A 15,696-nucleotide genomic window follows, 5' to 3' on the forward strand; every position below is an offset into this window, starting at 1 on the left:
CTTTTTTTTGAATTTTAAAACAGATTTCTTCCCTATCTGCTAGCTGAAATCCGAAATTCTAGGCTGATTTTTAGACTCGACTCCCAGCTGGATTTAGAGTACCAAAACGATATACTTTGAAGTTTGACCCTTCATGAAAGTTTTAGATCTCGTTCTCAGCTTTCCAACGCACCTAGGTTTGCATTATTCTGACTTATATAACTCCAGATACAAGCTGAAAACCGAAATAGGGTCTGGGCCGTAGTAAAATTCTGGACAGATTCGGACTTTTCCGTTTCGGCTAAGTTTTGGACTTCAAAACGGCAGAACTTGGTTTTGTGATCTTCATAAAAGTTTTAGGTATACGTCTTATCTTTCCAGCAAGCTAAACAATATATGAAACGGAGGTCTGTATCTCCAGTTAGAATCCAAAAATCGAACAGTATTCTGTGTTGACTAGACCCGTCTAATTTCAACCGAATTCAATAATTAAAAGCCTGCAAAATATCAAGAATTTTCAAGAATTAAATAAATATAAAAGATACCTAAATTCTAGACAAATGAGCTAAGAACACACAAAACACTCTAAAACAAAACAAGTAAGACTAAAAAAATATGTGAAATAAATTTCCACATCAGCCAATAGGCTCGATTTTTGCGGAAATATCCAAACATGCTCTTAATATTTTACAAAAACCATCCCATAACTTCCCATCTCATTAATTATCATCATTCCTATCTTATCTCAATGATATCAAAAAAACATCCCATCAAAGTAAGGATCAATTACTGAAGAAAAACATCCAAAAATTCAGAGGAAATTTTCTTTACCCAGCATTCTCTCTCTAATTTGTGGAGGAATAAAATGATAAAAACCAGAATTTGATCTGTTGCCATCCCTATTAATCGATTGTGCTGGTAAATTAATTAGGGCATATTTGGATAATCCAGCAGGATATGACTGAATTTAATACTACATCCATGGATAAGGAAACCCATTTGAATGTGGCCCAGATCAACCTAACACCCCTTAAACCAAATACTGTGCATAGAAAAAAGACCTCCATTAGTCCTCTTTATTTTTCCTTCTTGCAATTTAACAGGTCCACTGGCTGGGATTTAGGTAGGGACTTTAGTGGGCCTTTAGAAGATGTAGTCTGGGTGGGACCAACAGGCATGATTCTTGTAGAAATATCAAAACATACTCTTAATATTTGAAAGTAAAAGGCATTCCATCACTTCTCATTACATCAATTTCCATATTTTCCATCTTATTTGGATCATATTTAAACAAAGGATTAGTTTTAGGAGAGAGACCTCCATTAGTTTTTTTTTTCGTTCTTGCTTATCAAGAGGTCCACTGGCCGGGGTTTAGGTAGGGACCTTAGTGGGCCTTTACAAGATGTAGTCTGGGTGGGCCAAAATTTCGCTCTTGCTTACATGATTCTTGCAGTGTGGGATCGAACCCAGAACCTATAAAGTCGCTGCCAAGCACTACACCGATATAGAACTTAGTTTCGCTCTATAATTATGGTGATTCATAATACTTAGAAAATTTGTTCACTTTATAAAATATGACCATTTAAAATATATTTTTCGGTATTTTATATTTTAATAATTAATTATTTCACTAAAAGTTCAATGCTCTTTCCTTCTATAAAATAAAAAATAAATAACTTCATTCTATTCTTTATGATATTTTAAGAAAATATTCAAAATATTTAAAATATCAATAATTTCTATATATTCCTATATATCTTTTCCTACAAGTTCTTTAAGGGATATTTTATGATTCATTTTATTAATGCTGCAAATAAAAGTAATAGTAGTATTTAATATAGAAAAATTTTAATACTTTATATTATATTTTATCTAAATAAACTTTTAAATATATTTTTATTATAAATTTGGTTAGACTATTAATCAAAATTCGTAATCAAATCGGTTTCTATGCAAGTTTAATAACTATGTCTTAAAGCATTATCTGATTAGGGTGCATTGTCTGATAATGAATTTCATTCCCATCATTTACAATTATATTATTTATTTAGCTTTCATTATTGAATTCCATTGAACATTTAATTCATATCTGAATAATATCCGACTTAAATACATTTTTCAATAGAGAAAATGGATATAATTAATATAATATTTATATATGTATCTATTTAAAATGAATATGAAGATGCTTAATATTCAATTCATATCCATTTTCATCTAGAACAAATATGAACACTAATTTTGTTATCCATTTAATATCTGTAACTATATATTAGTTGAAGGCCTTTTGTTGCTTTGAATCTCTTATACATAATAATATGGTATAGGATTTTGCATCTTTTCAAATAGATACTTATGGATAAATCTGAATTTATGAGGCTCAATAGTTCCACATTGGAAAGACTCGTTCCAGAGACTGGGCATATGAGGCGGGTGTCTCCAAATTTTGCAGACGCGTTTTGGGTAGAAAACAAAATCGGGGAGGGGTGAAGGACGCTTGCGTGAAGCCTCGAAACCGGACAATATCTGGCAGGGGAGTCCTGTGTTTCTCCCCTCATGTGGCCTCCACGTGGGCACTGGGTGCCTCACATGTCCTGCGCAGGCAAGGACGTGACATTTGGTATCAGTGCCGAGGACGACTCTTGTCCAATGGTGGGAAAGGTGCGAGACTCAATAGTCCCACATCGGAAAGACTCGTTCCAGAGCCTGGGCATATGAGGCGAGTGTCTCCAAATCCTGCAGATGCATTTTGGATGGAAAACAAAACCGAAGAGGCAGGAGAGCCCCGTATTTTCCTCCTCATGTGGCCCTCCACGTGGCACTGGGTGCCTCACGTCCCCTACGCAGGTGGGGGCGTGACAAAATTAGGAAAGATCGATGCATTCTATGCATGCATTTCATCAATAAAATGCATCTAAGATATAGTTGCTGCTCTTCCAAATTGTTCTTTAGTAGCTTGCTACCTCCATTAGGAGCACATGTACCATCATAAATATTAAGCATTGCAAATATTGTTTGCTAGGGAAACCAACTTGATTCTAGAAATGCATAATTAACCTGCAATTACTTTGAGTTGCAAAAATGCAATGCACACACCAAATATTTTTTATTCTTTAAAAAATAAAAAAAACTACCACGGGTGGAATCTCGGATAAATAGGGTTGGGGCGGGACTAGAACCTAGGTTATGGCCAATAAAGTTTTCCATGTGATTTATTAAAGTAATTTTTAAACTTTTACATTCAGATGATATAAGGCTCTTTTGTTAGGTTGACTCGAATAAAAAATTAGCATTCACTTCTTAACATGGCAACTGCTACTATTTCATGGGAAAAACTTCATAGAGTGCAAACTTCTATTTTTTAAAATTCTGCAATATAACATTTTCCATATGTTCATTCCCGGAATTCCAACTTATTTTCTCTTAGCTTTTATGTTGCTGCTGATAGTGCTTCTTCTAAATGCAGTGTTGCTTTCGACTACTTGATACTGTGGTATGCTGTTTTGATTGTTTGTGTCTGACACTGAAATTTGTTTTCAGGATTATATCAATAGATAGAAGTGCTTGATATTGGCATGCAATGGCCTTGGTGTCAGATATCCTATGTAGTAGACTAACAAGTGATGGTTTCTTCAAGAACTTCCAAAACCATAGCCTGTACTGGAGTTCCAGGATGTAGAAACAACATTTGCTGAGTTGAGCTAAAATAAAATACAAGGAGAAAGGTGATAAGATGCATACTATTACACCCCTTGTGCTTGATTTTTCTTTTTAAATTTTGCTGATTGGTAAATGCCAGCATCAACCCTGATTTTTATTGAACATTGTTGGAGAGCGAATAGGCAGGCAGTTCATGTAGATCTACTTATATTGTGGCTGATACTGAAGTGATTGTGAATGTGAGCACTTGTGCTTCTGGATCGCCTAACAGTAATTTGCATACTCTTAGTTCATCTTTAATGCATGAGCTGCATTTTTCCTATTCATGATCCTCCAAATTGTCATGAAATTCCATGCTTAAAACTACCTGCTAATTTGAGTGATTTAGACTCCAAAGAATTGAAAGCCATACAGGTAGACTAATATACCATGCCGATGCCTGAATGGCCATATGATATCAGCATAATACCTATCTTACTGCTCTATGGAAGCAAATGTGCATAACTGAGCTCCAAAGGGAAATTATTTCTTCACTTTTTTCTTTTCTTCTATCTCTCGTTCGTCTATTCTTTTTGGGAGATGTTTTTTTGCCCTTTTTCATTTTCCCCACAGATTTTGAGTAATTTGGTTCAAATAAAATCTTTGTTATACGATTTACTTGGTTCATTTTCTTGTCAATGCTGGATATGAGATACATACAATCAAAAAAAAAAAAAAGATTTGCCTGCTACATGTTTACCATAAGATGAAACCATTTTACTAAATGCATTAAAAAAAATGAAGTGAATATAATTCTTAATGCGACTTTTCCAACATAAGAGAACATGATCATATAAATATTTTCTCAAACTTTAAGAGGCACCTCCATATCTTGTGTAATATGGACAAGCTCATAATCTAATTAGACGACTTCACTCCACATTATCGATGGCTCATTAACCATCAGATAGTCCAATTGCAGTATGATCACATATCAAGATACATAAAAAGCACATTTTGATGTTCAAGACCTTTTTTTCCCCCCATGTACACTAACTTGCATCTAAAACCAAACTTTTGTCCTGCTTGCAGTGCTTCCAAAGAAATATCCCATAACCCCGTTGAGCATCCCCATCCCCGCATGTATTTTGGTGCATGAAAGTTGAACGTTGAAACACTATTTATATAAATTCTAAATCACACCAAGCAAAAGGCAAAAATATACTCGAAAGAAACATTCGAGTCCAATAATACATCAAATGAGCACAAAATAATTGAAGCCAAGAAACTCCTCTCTTTTAGGGCCTGTATTTTTCTAGATAAATATTTTCAATGCAACATTTAAATAAAAAAATAAGTTCATAGTGTATTAAAAAATAACTCCGCAATATACCACTTACTATTTTTTTTTGGAATAAGTTGGAAAGATGTATTCATATTTCTTATAATATCCTTTATTATATAATATTATAATATTATAATATTATTTATTATTTTGGGTTTGGAGTATTTTAGAAATAAAATAGAATATTATTTTACCGGTTGAATCATCTATCTATTTTTTAGATGGATAAATTTTTTTTCTTATTTTATAAATAAATACTATTTATTAAAAAATAATTTATTTTTTTAGAAAAGTCTGAATATATATATATATATATATTGTTCGATGGGAAAGTTGATCAACCAGGTAAAAAAAAAAGAAAAAAAAAGAAAGAAAAAAAAAAACAGGCCTTAGGTTTCCAGCCTCCCAGGAAAATTAGCGGCTAACAGGCGCCAGTGCGATAGACATAGGGCCACCGCTCACTGCCTCTGCTCGTCGATTCCTTTCCTTCTCTCAGTATCAGCTTGGAATGGAGCTCTGCGGCCCTCTCCGTGGTCTCCCGACGCTTCCCAGCCGCCGCCCCTCCGCCCCCAGTTTCTCTCTTCTCCTCCTTCCCCCTCGCCCGACGTCGGCTCTCTCTTTGAGGAGATCCCTCGCCTTCCGCTTGACGCGAGGTAGGATAGAGGTCTTGGTCCTTTGATCGCATCTGGGTTGTAGACCGAAACCCTAGATTTCGTTTCTCTGGTTGCTCTCAGGGTGGAAGGCCACGGCTTCGGAGGAGACCTCGACGAGTGTTGTATCCAAGGAGTTTGGGGCGGAGTCGGACGAGGAGGCGCCGAAGAAGGTGGAAGCGGCTTCTTTTGAAGCGGGTTCTCCGGAGGAAGAAGCTCTTTCCTCTGGAGGCGAGCAGAACGAGGTTACGGATTTTTTAAGCAAGCTCAATCTTAAGGTAATATTGGAAAAATTCGGGTTTTTTCTATTCTGAAGCACGGAATTATCCCTAATTGTTGCTGCAAATTTCTTACATAGGATCTTAGCTGTATACACATAGTGTTAAAGATGAATTGTTGTTGAATGGTGATGTATAGGCGTTTTTGAGTACTCAGCATTGTTACTAAAAGCTTTTGATTTTGTTGAATAGAATAAGAATGACCATGGGCATGGAAAGCACCATCCTACCCTTTACTTTGGCCATCCCCTCCTGAATCATGACCCTTCTTGGTTTAAATTTTGACCCAAATTGTTGCTGGAAATTGGACCTGGGGGTGACCATCGGCTGAGAAGGAGGAGCTCCGGCGGGTGGTGTGTCAGCGGGCTGCATCCTCCGGAGGACCTACAAAAAGCCGGTGGTCGGAGTTTCCGGCGCTGGCCCTCCGATGCTTAGATCAGAGGGAGGCTTTTGTGGAGAAAGAGAGAGATATTGCATGCAAGGTCTAAAAGCCCCCCCTTTAAAGAGGAAGAAGTTTTCTTTTTATAGGAGGGTGCAGGGTTACCTGTGATGTGACTGGGCGAATTAATAAGTTACCGTCATGATTGTGCGTGATCGTGTGAATTAATGAGTTGCCGTGGGTGACTGGACGGAGTTGAGTGAGTCCACTACTTGCCGTGAATGATCTAAAATTTTGAGTAAGTTGGAGGTCCATGGAGATCGTGCGCATTTAATTGTTGACAGTCGCTCAGGCAGAGATCGCGGGATTAGATCCCGGGAGAGGAGAAGAGGAGCTTGATTCCCGGTGGAGTGGAGAGATTTGCTTCATTTTTTGACAAGGTTTTCTTCGGACTTAAGGTCGATCAAAGCTGTAAGGCTGTGAGCCCTGAGGTAAGGCGCTTTTGAGGTCGAACGCCTTGAGGGTTGCTGTCGTAGCGCCCGTCATCACGTGCCGGCGATGCATCCACGTGCTTCGGGGCAATCCATTTTTTTCCCAACACAAACCTTATCCATCAATAAGTTTGTGTCCAGATCTGAGTGCTGAACAGGTTCCCATGCGAAAGAGTGGAGGGAACGAGGAAAAAAAAGGAGATGGTAATCATATATGATAGCCGTAAGTGGGATGGGGTAATGGAGCCTTTAGGTTGAAAGAGATGCAACGGCAAAGTGGCAATGATGGGAGGCAAACTCAAGTTTTTTCTTTATATGTACTTAATAAGGAAAAAATTAAGGTCCAGGGATAAAATTATGTAAATTATAGAATCTTTATATATTGGATAAATTTTGGGTCTGGGTTCGTTGGGGTTCGTTTTTGATTGTCGTGGATCCAACCCAATGTTCTTTATCTTTGTTTTGTCCCAACTCTAAATTTTACTGATCTGGATTATGTGTCTGGACCAAGTCTGTGGGTCTGAGGTAGCATTATTCAGTATTTTGAGACCCTCAAGAGCCTCTCTTGTAAAAGCTTTCTGGTACAACCTATTCATGACCTCCAAAGCAAGGAAAAAGTTATGAAACAGAATCTTGCTTATATCTCTTGCAAGATTCCTAAAATCTCTTCAGGAACCTAACTACTAAAATAGAATTTTCTTATCAATCAATCCTCTTATTTTCTTCTAGCTTTATGCCTAATGGTAGTTTAAGGAGAATGGTTTAGGTTTATTGAGGAGAACCATGAAATACCTAAGATTTGGGAGCATTGCATTTTTCCTGCATCATTGATCCTTGTGATATTCATGAGGTACAAAGATTCAATGGATATGTTGCCGTTGGGAGCTGGCTTGACCAAGGCGCCGAGTTGATAGGGTCACTGGAGATCTTGGCTTGTTTGCTGTCTAGATCAGATGGGGGTCAATGCATGCCTTCGCTTTGATCCGGTGGCTGTTGCACTTGATCGGCTATGTTTCCGACACCGAGCGCCTCCAAATGGGTGTTGGATGACAAAGGTGCTACTCTAATCGGTGCTCCGATGTTACATCTAACATGAAATAGCAAAGACAAGAAAATCTACCTACCAAAGTGTGTTCGGTGAGGATTCGCCGATGCCTAAATCAAACACAGTTCTCAGAAAATATGAGAAGGTTTAAGAGTGGCACAGAGGTAGTATAAGAGAGTCAAAAGAGAACTTAACTGGAGGGTTCCTAGAAACACAATATATAGGCGAGGGTGGGAGCCCGTTGCCAAGTAGCTTACAACCGTACTTTACTAGTTATGGTAACAACCTACGTATCTCATCTATGAATCACACCCACGCTTCTCGGCCGCGGGCATCGCTCGAGTATTGCGTTTGTTTGAAAATAGTTCGCGATCACGAAAGAGCTATTGCTAAATGGGGGGGAGAGTTTGAAGTACAAAGAACTTTTCGTGCACCTTCTAGGTCGGCCATGCGGTAAGTTTTGAATGGTCAGCCTGTAGCTAGATGATGAACTTTTATTGGTCGGCTTGCCTCGTTAGCTGAGGTCAGCTCTGAGGTGTATTAGGATCAACCATGTTTTATTATACATTCAAGTATAAATTCAATTTGTCTAATATGGATCTTGTGAAATTTAGTTGCTGCTTTGCTCAAAAGCAGCTATTTGGTTTTTGAGCCAACCACTAAGAAGAGGATTGGAAAGTACTACTATTTGATGTTGAGGAAATCTTAAGCTATCTTATGAGACCAGTGTGGGAGGGATCCCTAGCCAAGCATGTAATCCCTTTGCTGTCTTATTAAGAAAAGTTATGGGCATGGTGGTTTTCCACGAGTCATATGGAGTTTTATTTGGCCTCTCAAGCATAATCAACATTTTCTTGTTCAATTGGATCACCGTGCGGGTTTTGGAAACAAGGTTGTCTATGTTGTTTACCATATAGTTTGTATCTTAGTGGCTAGGGTCGATGTTAATATGAAGTAGTGATTGCTCGTATATAAGAGATGAGAATCTGTGGAACCTGCGTGGCTATTCTTCAAGTTGAGCATGAGATATATCTTTCCAAATTTTGAATGCCGATGCTCATCTTTCTAAGGGTTGCCTTTGTATTGAGAGGCTTCTTTATAAGACCAGACTGCATTATTGAGGGTTGCCACCCAAAAATAAGGGTGGCAATCGGGTTGGGTCGGACCAGATACGTGTCGGATTGGGTTGAATGCATGATAGATCAAAAATCTGTCAACCCAACCCGACCTATTAATTAAAGGGGTCAAAAATTCATTTCTAAATCTGACCATTTTATTAAATAGATAATCCAATCTGGTTTACAATAGGTTGAAACAAAGTGAACAGGTTAAACAATTAAGCATTGCCATCCCTACCCAAAAATGACTGATCCATGGAAGCGAGGTACGCCGTCTCAATCCTAGACCCTGTATCAGTGCCACCTTGATACTATGTTGGTATGTCCGATTTGACTGCATGTTTGGCATACCGAGTGATGGTACATCCCCTGTACCGCATACCGATGTCGAATCGGAACGATACTGTATACCTCGTACTATCTGGTTTGGTACGGTATAGCATACTTTGCATAAAAGAATGAGGACTGACTTTCACCAGATCACTAATTGATGGTAGCACTCAACAAGTGGGCTAATGGAAATGACATCATGATCAACAATTGACCTAGAAGCTCTCAAGTTTAGTGACACATGGTGATGTTGAATACAGAGGAGCGAAAGTAGTGGCAAAATCTGTGGAAGGATATTATCTAAAGGTGTGGAGGAATCCAAGAAACATCTCTTTCTCACAGCTCAAAAGCAGCCTGTTTCTTATTTTTCATAAACTGCAGTTTAAATTTTCCTGTGACCTTTTTCATGCTTCCAGAAGTGTTGGACTCAAATTCTGTTGGAATCACTTCTCTTTCAGAGGACAATTGGTTTATACATTGTGATGAAGGTGTTATGTTCTTTCTTCTATCTGAATTTCAGTTATCTTTTATTTTGATAGATTTTCTTGTTCTATTTCGAGTTAGCTATAGTTAGATTTCAGTTAGCATTCCTTATCACTTGGAAATTAGTAGTCCTAGGTGATAAGTCAATCCAAATACCTGGCAGTCAAGAGCCTGATCCTCTTTTGAGATTAGACCGGCTTATAGATCGTTCCAATCAATCATGGATGATTTGTCTTGTTTTATTTTAAAGTGAATAGTACCATGTTTCTTTTACAAGTGAAGTAAGTATCGATTGAGTTATATCTAGTCATTAATAAGTTGCTTAAATCTTTCTTTATCTTTGTTCTTGGAGAACCTATATGCCTTTTTAAGGTTTGTGATATTATTCGATGAAGTTTATAGTTTCTTCTCTTCAAGAAAGTGAGTCCAAGTGCCTTAATGGCGAATCTGTTAAGATCCTCATTAGCAGGAAACTTATGACTTTGTGCTTTAAATTTTTGGCTCTTCTTTGGAGTTCTGTTCCTTGGGAGCATAAAATTCAATTCCACATGCTGATTCTTTTGTCCATTCAAGTTAAGAAAAATTCAACTCTTCTCTCAAGTTGCAAGTGCATGTGTGTGCAATCGTTTATTAAGGATAGAAAGAAATTGTCATTTAAATCCATGACTTCAGTTTGACTGGAACAGGTAAAGGGAAAATAATCTATATCACAAATTTAAATTCTAGCTTTTCAGTAATTTTAAAATCTTAAGTTTCACCTAATCTTCATCTCAAAAAAAAATTGTTTCACCCAGTCTTACATCAAAGATATTCATAGTGCATGTCCCAACAGGAATTTTCTTTTTCATGTACAAGTCCATTAATGCCCCTAGAAACCTCACAGAAACAACATGATGTGAAGGACCCTAGCAATTTGGATATTCAAATTAAGATACATAACAGGATTAACAGGATCCTGAGGATTGTAGTTGCATGAAGGTAAGGATGGGCGTTGATACAAGAGTAGGAATGTAGGAAAATGTGAACAACAACAAGTAGGTGCCAACTGCCAAGAGGTGGTGCTTATTCAACTATTCAGGTTGTGCGCTAAGAGGTGTTTGGATGCTCTCTCGTAGTTAAAGAGGGCAATTATCAGCTGGGTTGTAACATTTGATAAATTTACGAATGCAAAGGTGCAGAGTAAAAGTGTGAGCTTAGGTAAAGTTAAAAGCTCCAAGTAATTTATGGGAGAAAGATGAAAGAAGCAACTCCATCTTATGCCAAAATGGTTTTATGAGACAGAACAGACTTTTGAAGAAATTAAAACAAATGCATAAGAAAAAGAGGTTTGTAAGGGCAGGGTTTCAAGTGCTGTATTTCTATACTGATAAGTTTGGACATATAGAGATTCAACCTCATCAATGAACACACGAATGATGTGAAAAGAGAAGTTAGATTTAGATGAATATACACCCACTGTTTTGGATAGCTTAAGTAAATTTTGGACATTATCTGAATCATCTGGAAACATTCTTCTTTTTTTTTTTTTTCAAAACCAAGGCATATACGATTAGTCGTTTCACAGATTCTTTGCTGTCTTTCCTAAATATCACCTTAAAATGTGTGCTAACCACAAACTAACATGCAAGGACATTAGAGGATAGTTAAGAGCTACTATATTCTATAATTTCATTAAGTTTCGGTCTCATTAGTAACAATTATTTGATACACCTGTATGTGATTAGGAAATATTGCGATAAATGCTATGATACAAAGTGATTCTGGCAGATACCTAGTGGACCATACCTTGAGCTCAACATGCAAATTGTTTTGTGCAGTATAAGGATGACGCATGTTAGTTCAAATCTTGCAATAGTTGAGTTGGTCATGCACACTGTCTACAGAACATTGTTTATGACTGAAGTCGCTATGATGCTTAATTGTTCTTGAAGAAGGGTGCTGTACATGCATACACATATACACATAGTACATACCTGAGTAATTTGGGGGACATCTATGTAAGCTTGCCAAAAAAATTAAAATTGCTCGCTAAATTTGATGTAGCTGCATATACAATGTGCAAACTATTTGACACATTCATGAGCAAGCAAGGGTTCATCAGAAGCAAGAAACAGATTTACGCTATTTTACAGCATATGCAGATGGTCTGACTAACTTGCTTTTATCCTTGATTGCTTCAATGACTCCATCCAAAATCAGTAAATAGTTATAGAAACTTCAAGTTTGCCAAAGAATTGAATTTAAAATTGCTATCTAAAGTTTATGTAACTGCATATATAATGTGCAAAATATTTGACACTTGATGAGCAAGCATGGGTTTATCAGAAGCAAGTACCAGATTTATGTTATTCTACAGCATATGCAGATGGTCTGATTAACTTGCATTTGTGTTGATTGCTTCAAATGACTATATCCAAAATGAGTAAATAGTTATAGAAGCTTCAAATTTTCAAATAATTGAAACTATAAAATTTGTAAGTAGAACACCAGCAACAGTTGGGAAGCTTTTTGAGATTTATCTTTATAGATCAAGTGGAAGACAAGCTATAGCTGTATATGAGGAAGAAAACTTAGAAGCTTCTAATGTGATTTAAAATGGAACTAGAAATTGGTGAAGTGTCATGTTGCTATCTACTGGAGACTTGGTGTCAAGTGTCAAATATGTATAAAACGTGAGATTACAAGCCCTGAGCACATTCTGTGACTGCAATTGAAAGTTATGTGTATGATAGATTAAATCAGATCTTTCACATGCTTCTAGTGATGTGAAATTGGACCTGGCAGATTCATCAAAGTTGTAGCAGATAATTGTGTTCTTATGAAGGTAACTTGTAATATTGGATCAGTATTTTAGAGAGAAAACAGCAAGAAGGGAACTTTAGTTGGATAAATGAAATGTGTATGTTTGTGATTTCGATTAAGAACAACAAGCCTGGTTTATTTAGTAATCTTATTTCCATTGACTGGTCATGCAACTTTCAAGTAAGTTCTAGTAGTTCTATTCTTCTTTATGTTTCTTCAAGAAAGCAGCAACGTATCATGGTTCCTTGAGACTAGAGTGCTGGGAGCAGTAGAGGAGGAAAGGAGGCTCAAGTTTAACATTCTGTAGTTATGTATATGCTCTCTTTTTGCAGTTATCTGCATTTGCCAACAGTTTCAAGATCTTTTGTTTCTTTTTTTCATGCCACACCTTTTATTTCTTTTATTTATCTATTATTTAATGAAAGAAGGCTTACAAGAGTATGTCAAATCATAATTAGTCATGTATATTAATAAAAGTGATAAACTAGAAACGGATTTGGGTTCATTGCTTGGTGCAATGCTAAAAGGCTTGGGCTGATAAGCACAATGACGCGGGTTCGAGTTTGAGAGCAGCTACTTTGTGTAAAGGATGCCAAATGTTAGGTTTGAACCCAATCGACCCCTCCTCGGACCTCGGACCGTGGGGACCATAACTGGGTAATGGTTTTCTTGAACTAGAAATGGCTTCTGCAGTAGCTCAGGTCACAAGGATATGTGCTACTAATTTGTGGGTTCAAACTCAGCTCTCGCTTTAAAATACTTGTCTATAAATTTGGTGATTTTTTTAATTTTCTTTTATTTTTTAAAGATATTTTCTTCAAGATTTTTCATCAGAAATACTGCACACCTCCTCAGCAGGTTTAGATCTCAAACCTGAAAAATCGAACTTAAAATTTCATGCTTTATATTTCTTACTGATGGAACATGACATTATTGATACAACGACTAATTTAGTATACTCATGCTTGAGTCAGATAAGCTCACTGACACGTTAAGTTCATTTTTTATGGATTGTTGTATATTAGCTATGACATCAAGCCTTGTTGCAACTTTTGTAGGTTGTGCTGTATACATTGTATGAAAAGCAAGTTTTATATATCTAAAATTGCATGTACTGCACTAAGCAAGGTGTTGGATCCCAGGATAAAGAGAAGACTTGCTAAGGATGGCACATTCTCTTGTTAGCAGGCATGATCTGATATGGGGTTCACATACTACTGCAGACCACCATTTTGTTTTAGGGATTACACTTCTAAGGAGGACTACTGCCTGAAAGTCCTTTCTTTTGTAACTACTTTATCTAGGAGAGAGAAAAATTACCAAGCAGACCTTTTGTTATTTGCACCTGTGTTGACTCTTGAAAGTTGATGGTTTTTGATATTTAGGATAAGATTACACCACCTTACTGAAACCTGGATTTAGATAAGACAGTAAGAACAAAAAAAAATCGGTTCGACTTATTGAATTTAATATCGACATTATAATGTTGACTTGTATTTTGGTTGACAATGGGATGTCCTATCTTTAAGTGTGGTATGCTTGCGAACATTAAAAAGAATATGCTTGAATACTGCTGATGTTTAGAAGTAGCCGAACAATCAAAAAAGAAGAAAAGAAAGAAGCTTTTCAAGTTCTAGTTATGAGACTAATGCATTAATTGTTGTTGCTTGATTATTCTTTTCTGTTCTTTTGTATTATGTAGGAACCAGTTTGACTGATACGTTGCTTTTGTTGTAGTTGGACTCTGAAGACACATACACCATCTTTATTTATGGAGCTGGTGCTGTGGTTGCTCTATGGATATCATCTGCCATTGTTTCTGCAATCGATTCCCTTCCTTTGGTATGTTTTCCCCTTGCATGATTAGGTAGTAAGATCAAAGTTTAAGGAAATAGATACTGGGTATCTGTCCAAAACAAGTGCCCTAATTTTCACAACTTTTATAAACAGTTTCCAAAGGTGATGGAGATTGTTGGTCTTGCCTTCACGATCTGGTTCAGCTCTCGATATTTGATCTTTAAGGTGATCTATTGAACTTTAGTAGTTGAGCTGATGTCTTTTATTTTCAGGTTCAGTCTTGTAAAATTATCCTGTTTTTTGTGATTTGCAGAAGACCAGGGATGAGTTGTTTGCAAAAGTTGATGATCTTAAGGAGCAGGTTTTAGGGCCTAGTGATGATTGATGCATTAAAGACCAAGTACAGGCCTTTTTTTCTTTTTTGCATATTTGTATATTGTTGCATCCAAGATTAACTTGGTTCACTCGAGTTCAGTCAAATGAATTTAGTGAGATGTTGATGGTGATTGTACCTTCCCATCTTGGATAGTGGATTATGCTTCTCAGACTATTAATCATGCTTTTCTTATGGCTTACATCAGTTGAATATTTCCATCAAATTTTACCCCTGGTCGGCGAGCTCTGAAAATTCATACAGCAGTATCTATCCTTATTTCCTTCTAACATCATAGTTTTAGTTGAACTACTAGGTAATGTTGAATAAATACTAGCCACAGTCAAATTTCTGATACTGGTCTCTGATGATAGATCAGCTTGTATTCTGTCAAAAACTTGTTGACATTGGCTGCATCATAAGAACTTGGTGATAGATTTACTGAAATCTTCTAAGATATCATAATTAAACAGGGTTGGCAAATCAACAATAGCTTATGGACTCCAGCACCAAACTTTTTGCTGGGTTAATACCTGCTATAAGCAAGGCTATCACATCTTCTCCTGTAGACACCATCTCAAAAGTCACTAGAATAATTTGTGTGCATTAAAAAATTGATTTCAGAAAAAATCTATTAATGCAGAAAATAACAATTGAAAAGCAGTATGCTAAAAGGAAAATGATGCCATCTTCCTAACATGTGTGAAATTTTTTATAGGCATGCCATCTTAATTGACCTTAAGGACATTATTGTTGCTTGGAGTTCCATCTTCAGTTGGCCTTTCGCTCTCTAGAGACTTATTTGGTTCACATGAAGATGAGGGGACAAAGTATAGCAAATAAAAAAATTGACGAATGTGTCATATTTGATGGGAGTTCTTAAAGAAAAAATAACTTTTCTATAAAAATAAGATTCGTACATTTCATAGAAAAGAAAAACATATGTGGGATATGGAAAAGTTTAATTCCCATTGGGAATTGTATAAT

General features: G+C 36.7%; 1 protein-coding gene across 1 annotated transcript; it reads left to right on the top strand.

The window, feature by feature from the left end:
- The first annotated feature begins 5,341 nt into the window (after positions 1-5,341).
- Positions 5,342-14,916, top strand: LOC103716175 (protein CURVATURE THYLAKOID 1D, chloroplastic-like). Its single transcript, XM_008804078.4, has 5 exons — positions 5,342-5,616; positions 5,698-5,891; positions 14,277-14,381; positions 14,490-14,561; positions 14,650-14,916. Exons 1-5 carry the CDS (start codon positions 5,472-5,474, stop codon positions 14,719-14,721), a joined length of 588 nt encoding a protein of 195 aa, XP_008802300.1. The 5' UTR covers positions 5,342-5,471; the 3' UTR covers positions 14,722-14,916.
- Positions 14,917-15,696: the final 780 nt, after the last annotated feature.

This window comes from Phoenix dactylifera, chromosome 6 (genome assembly GCF_009389715.1).
Source record: "Phoenix dactylifera cultivar Barhee BC4 chromosome 6, palm_55x_up_171113_PBpolish2nd_filt_p, whole genome shotgun sequence".
NCBI lineage: Eukaryota > Viridiplantae > Streptophyta > Magnoliopsida > Arecales > Arecaceae > Phoenix > Phoenix dactylifera.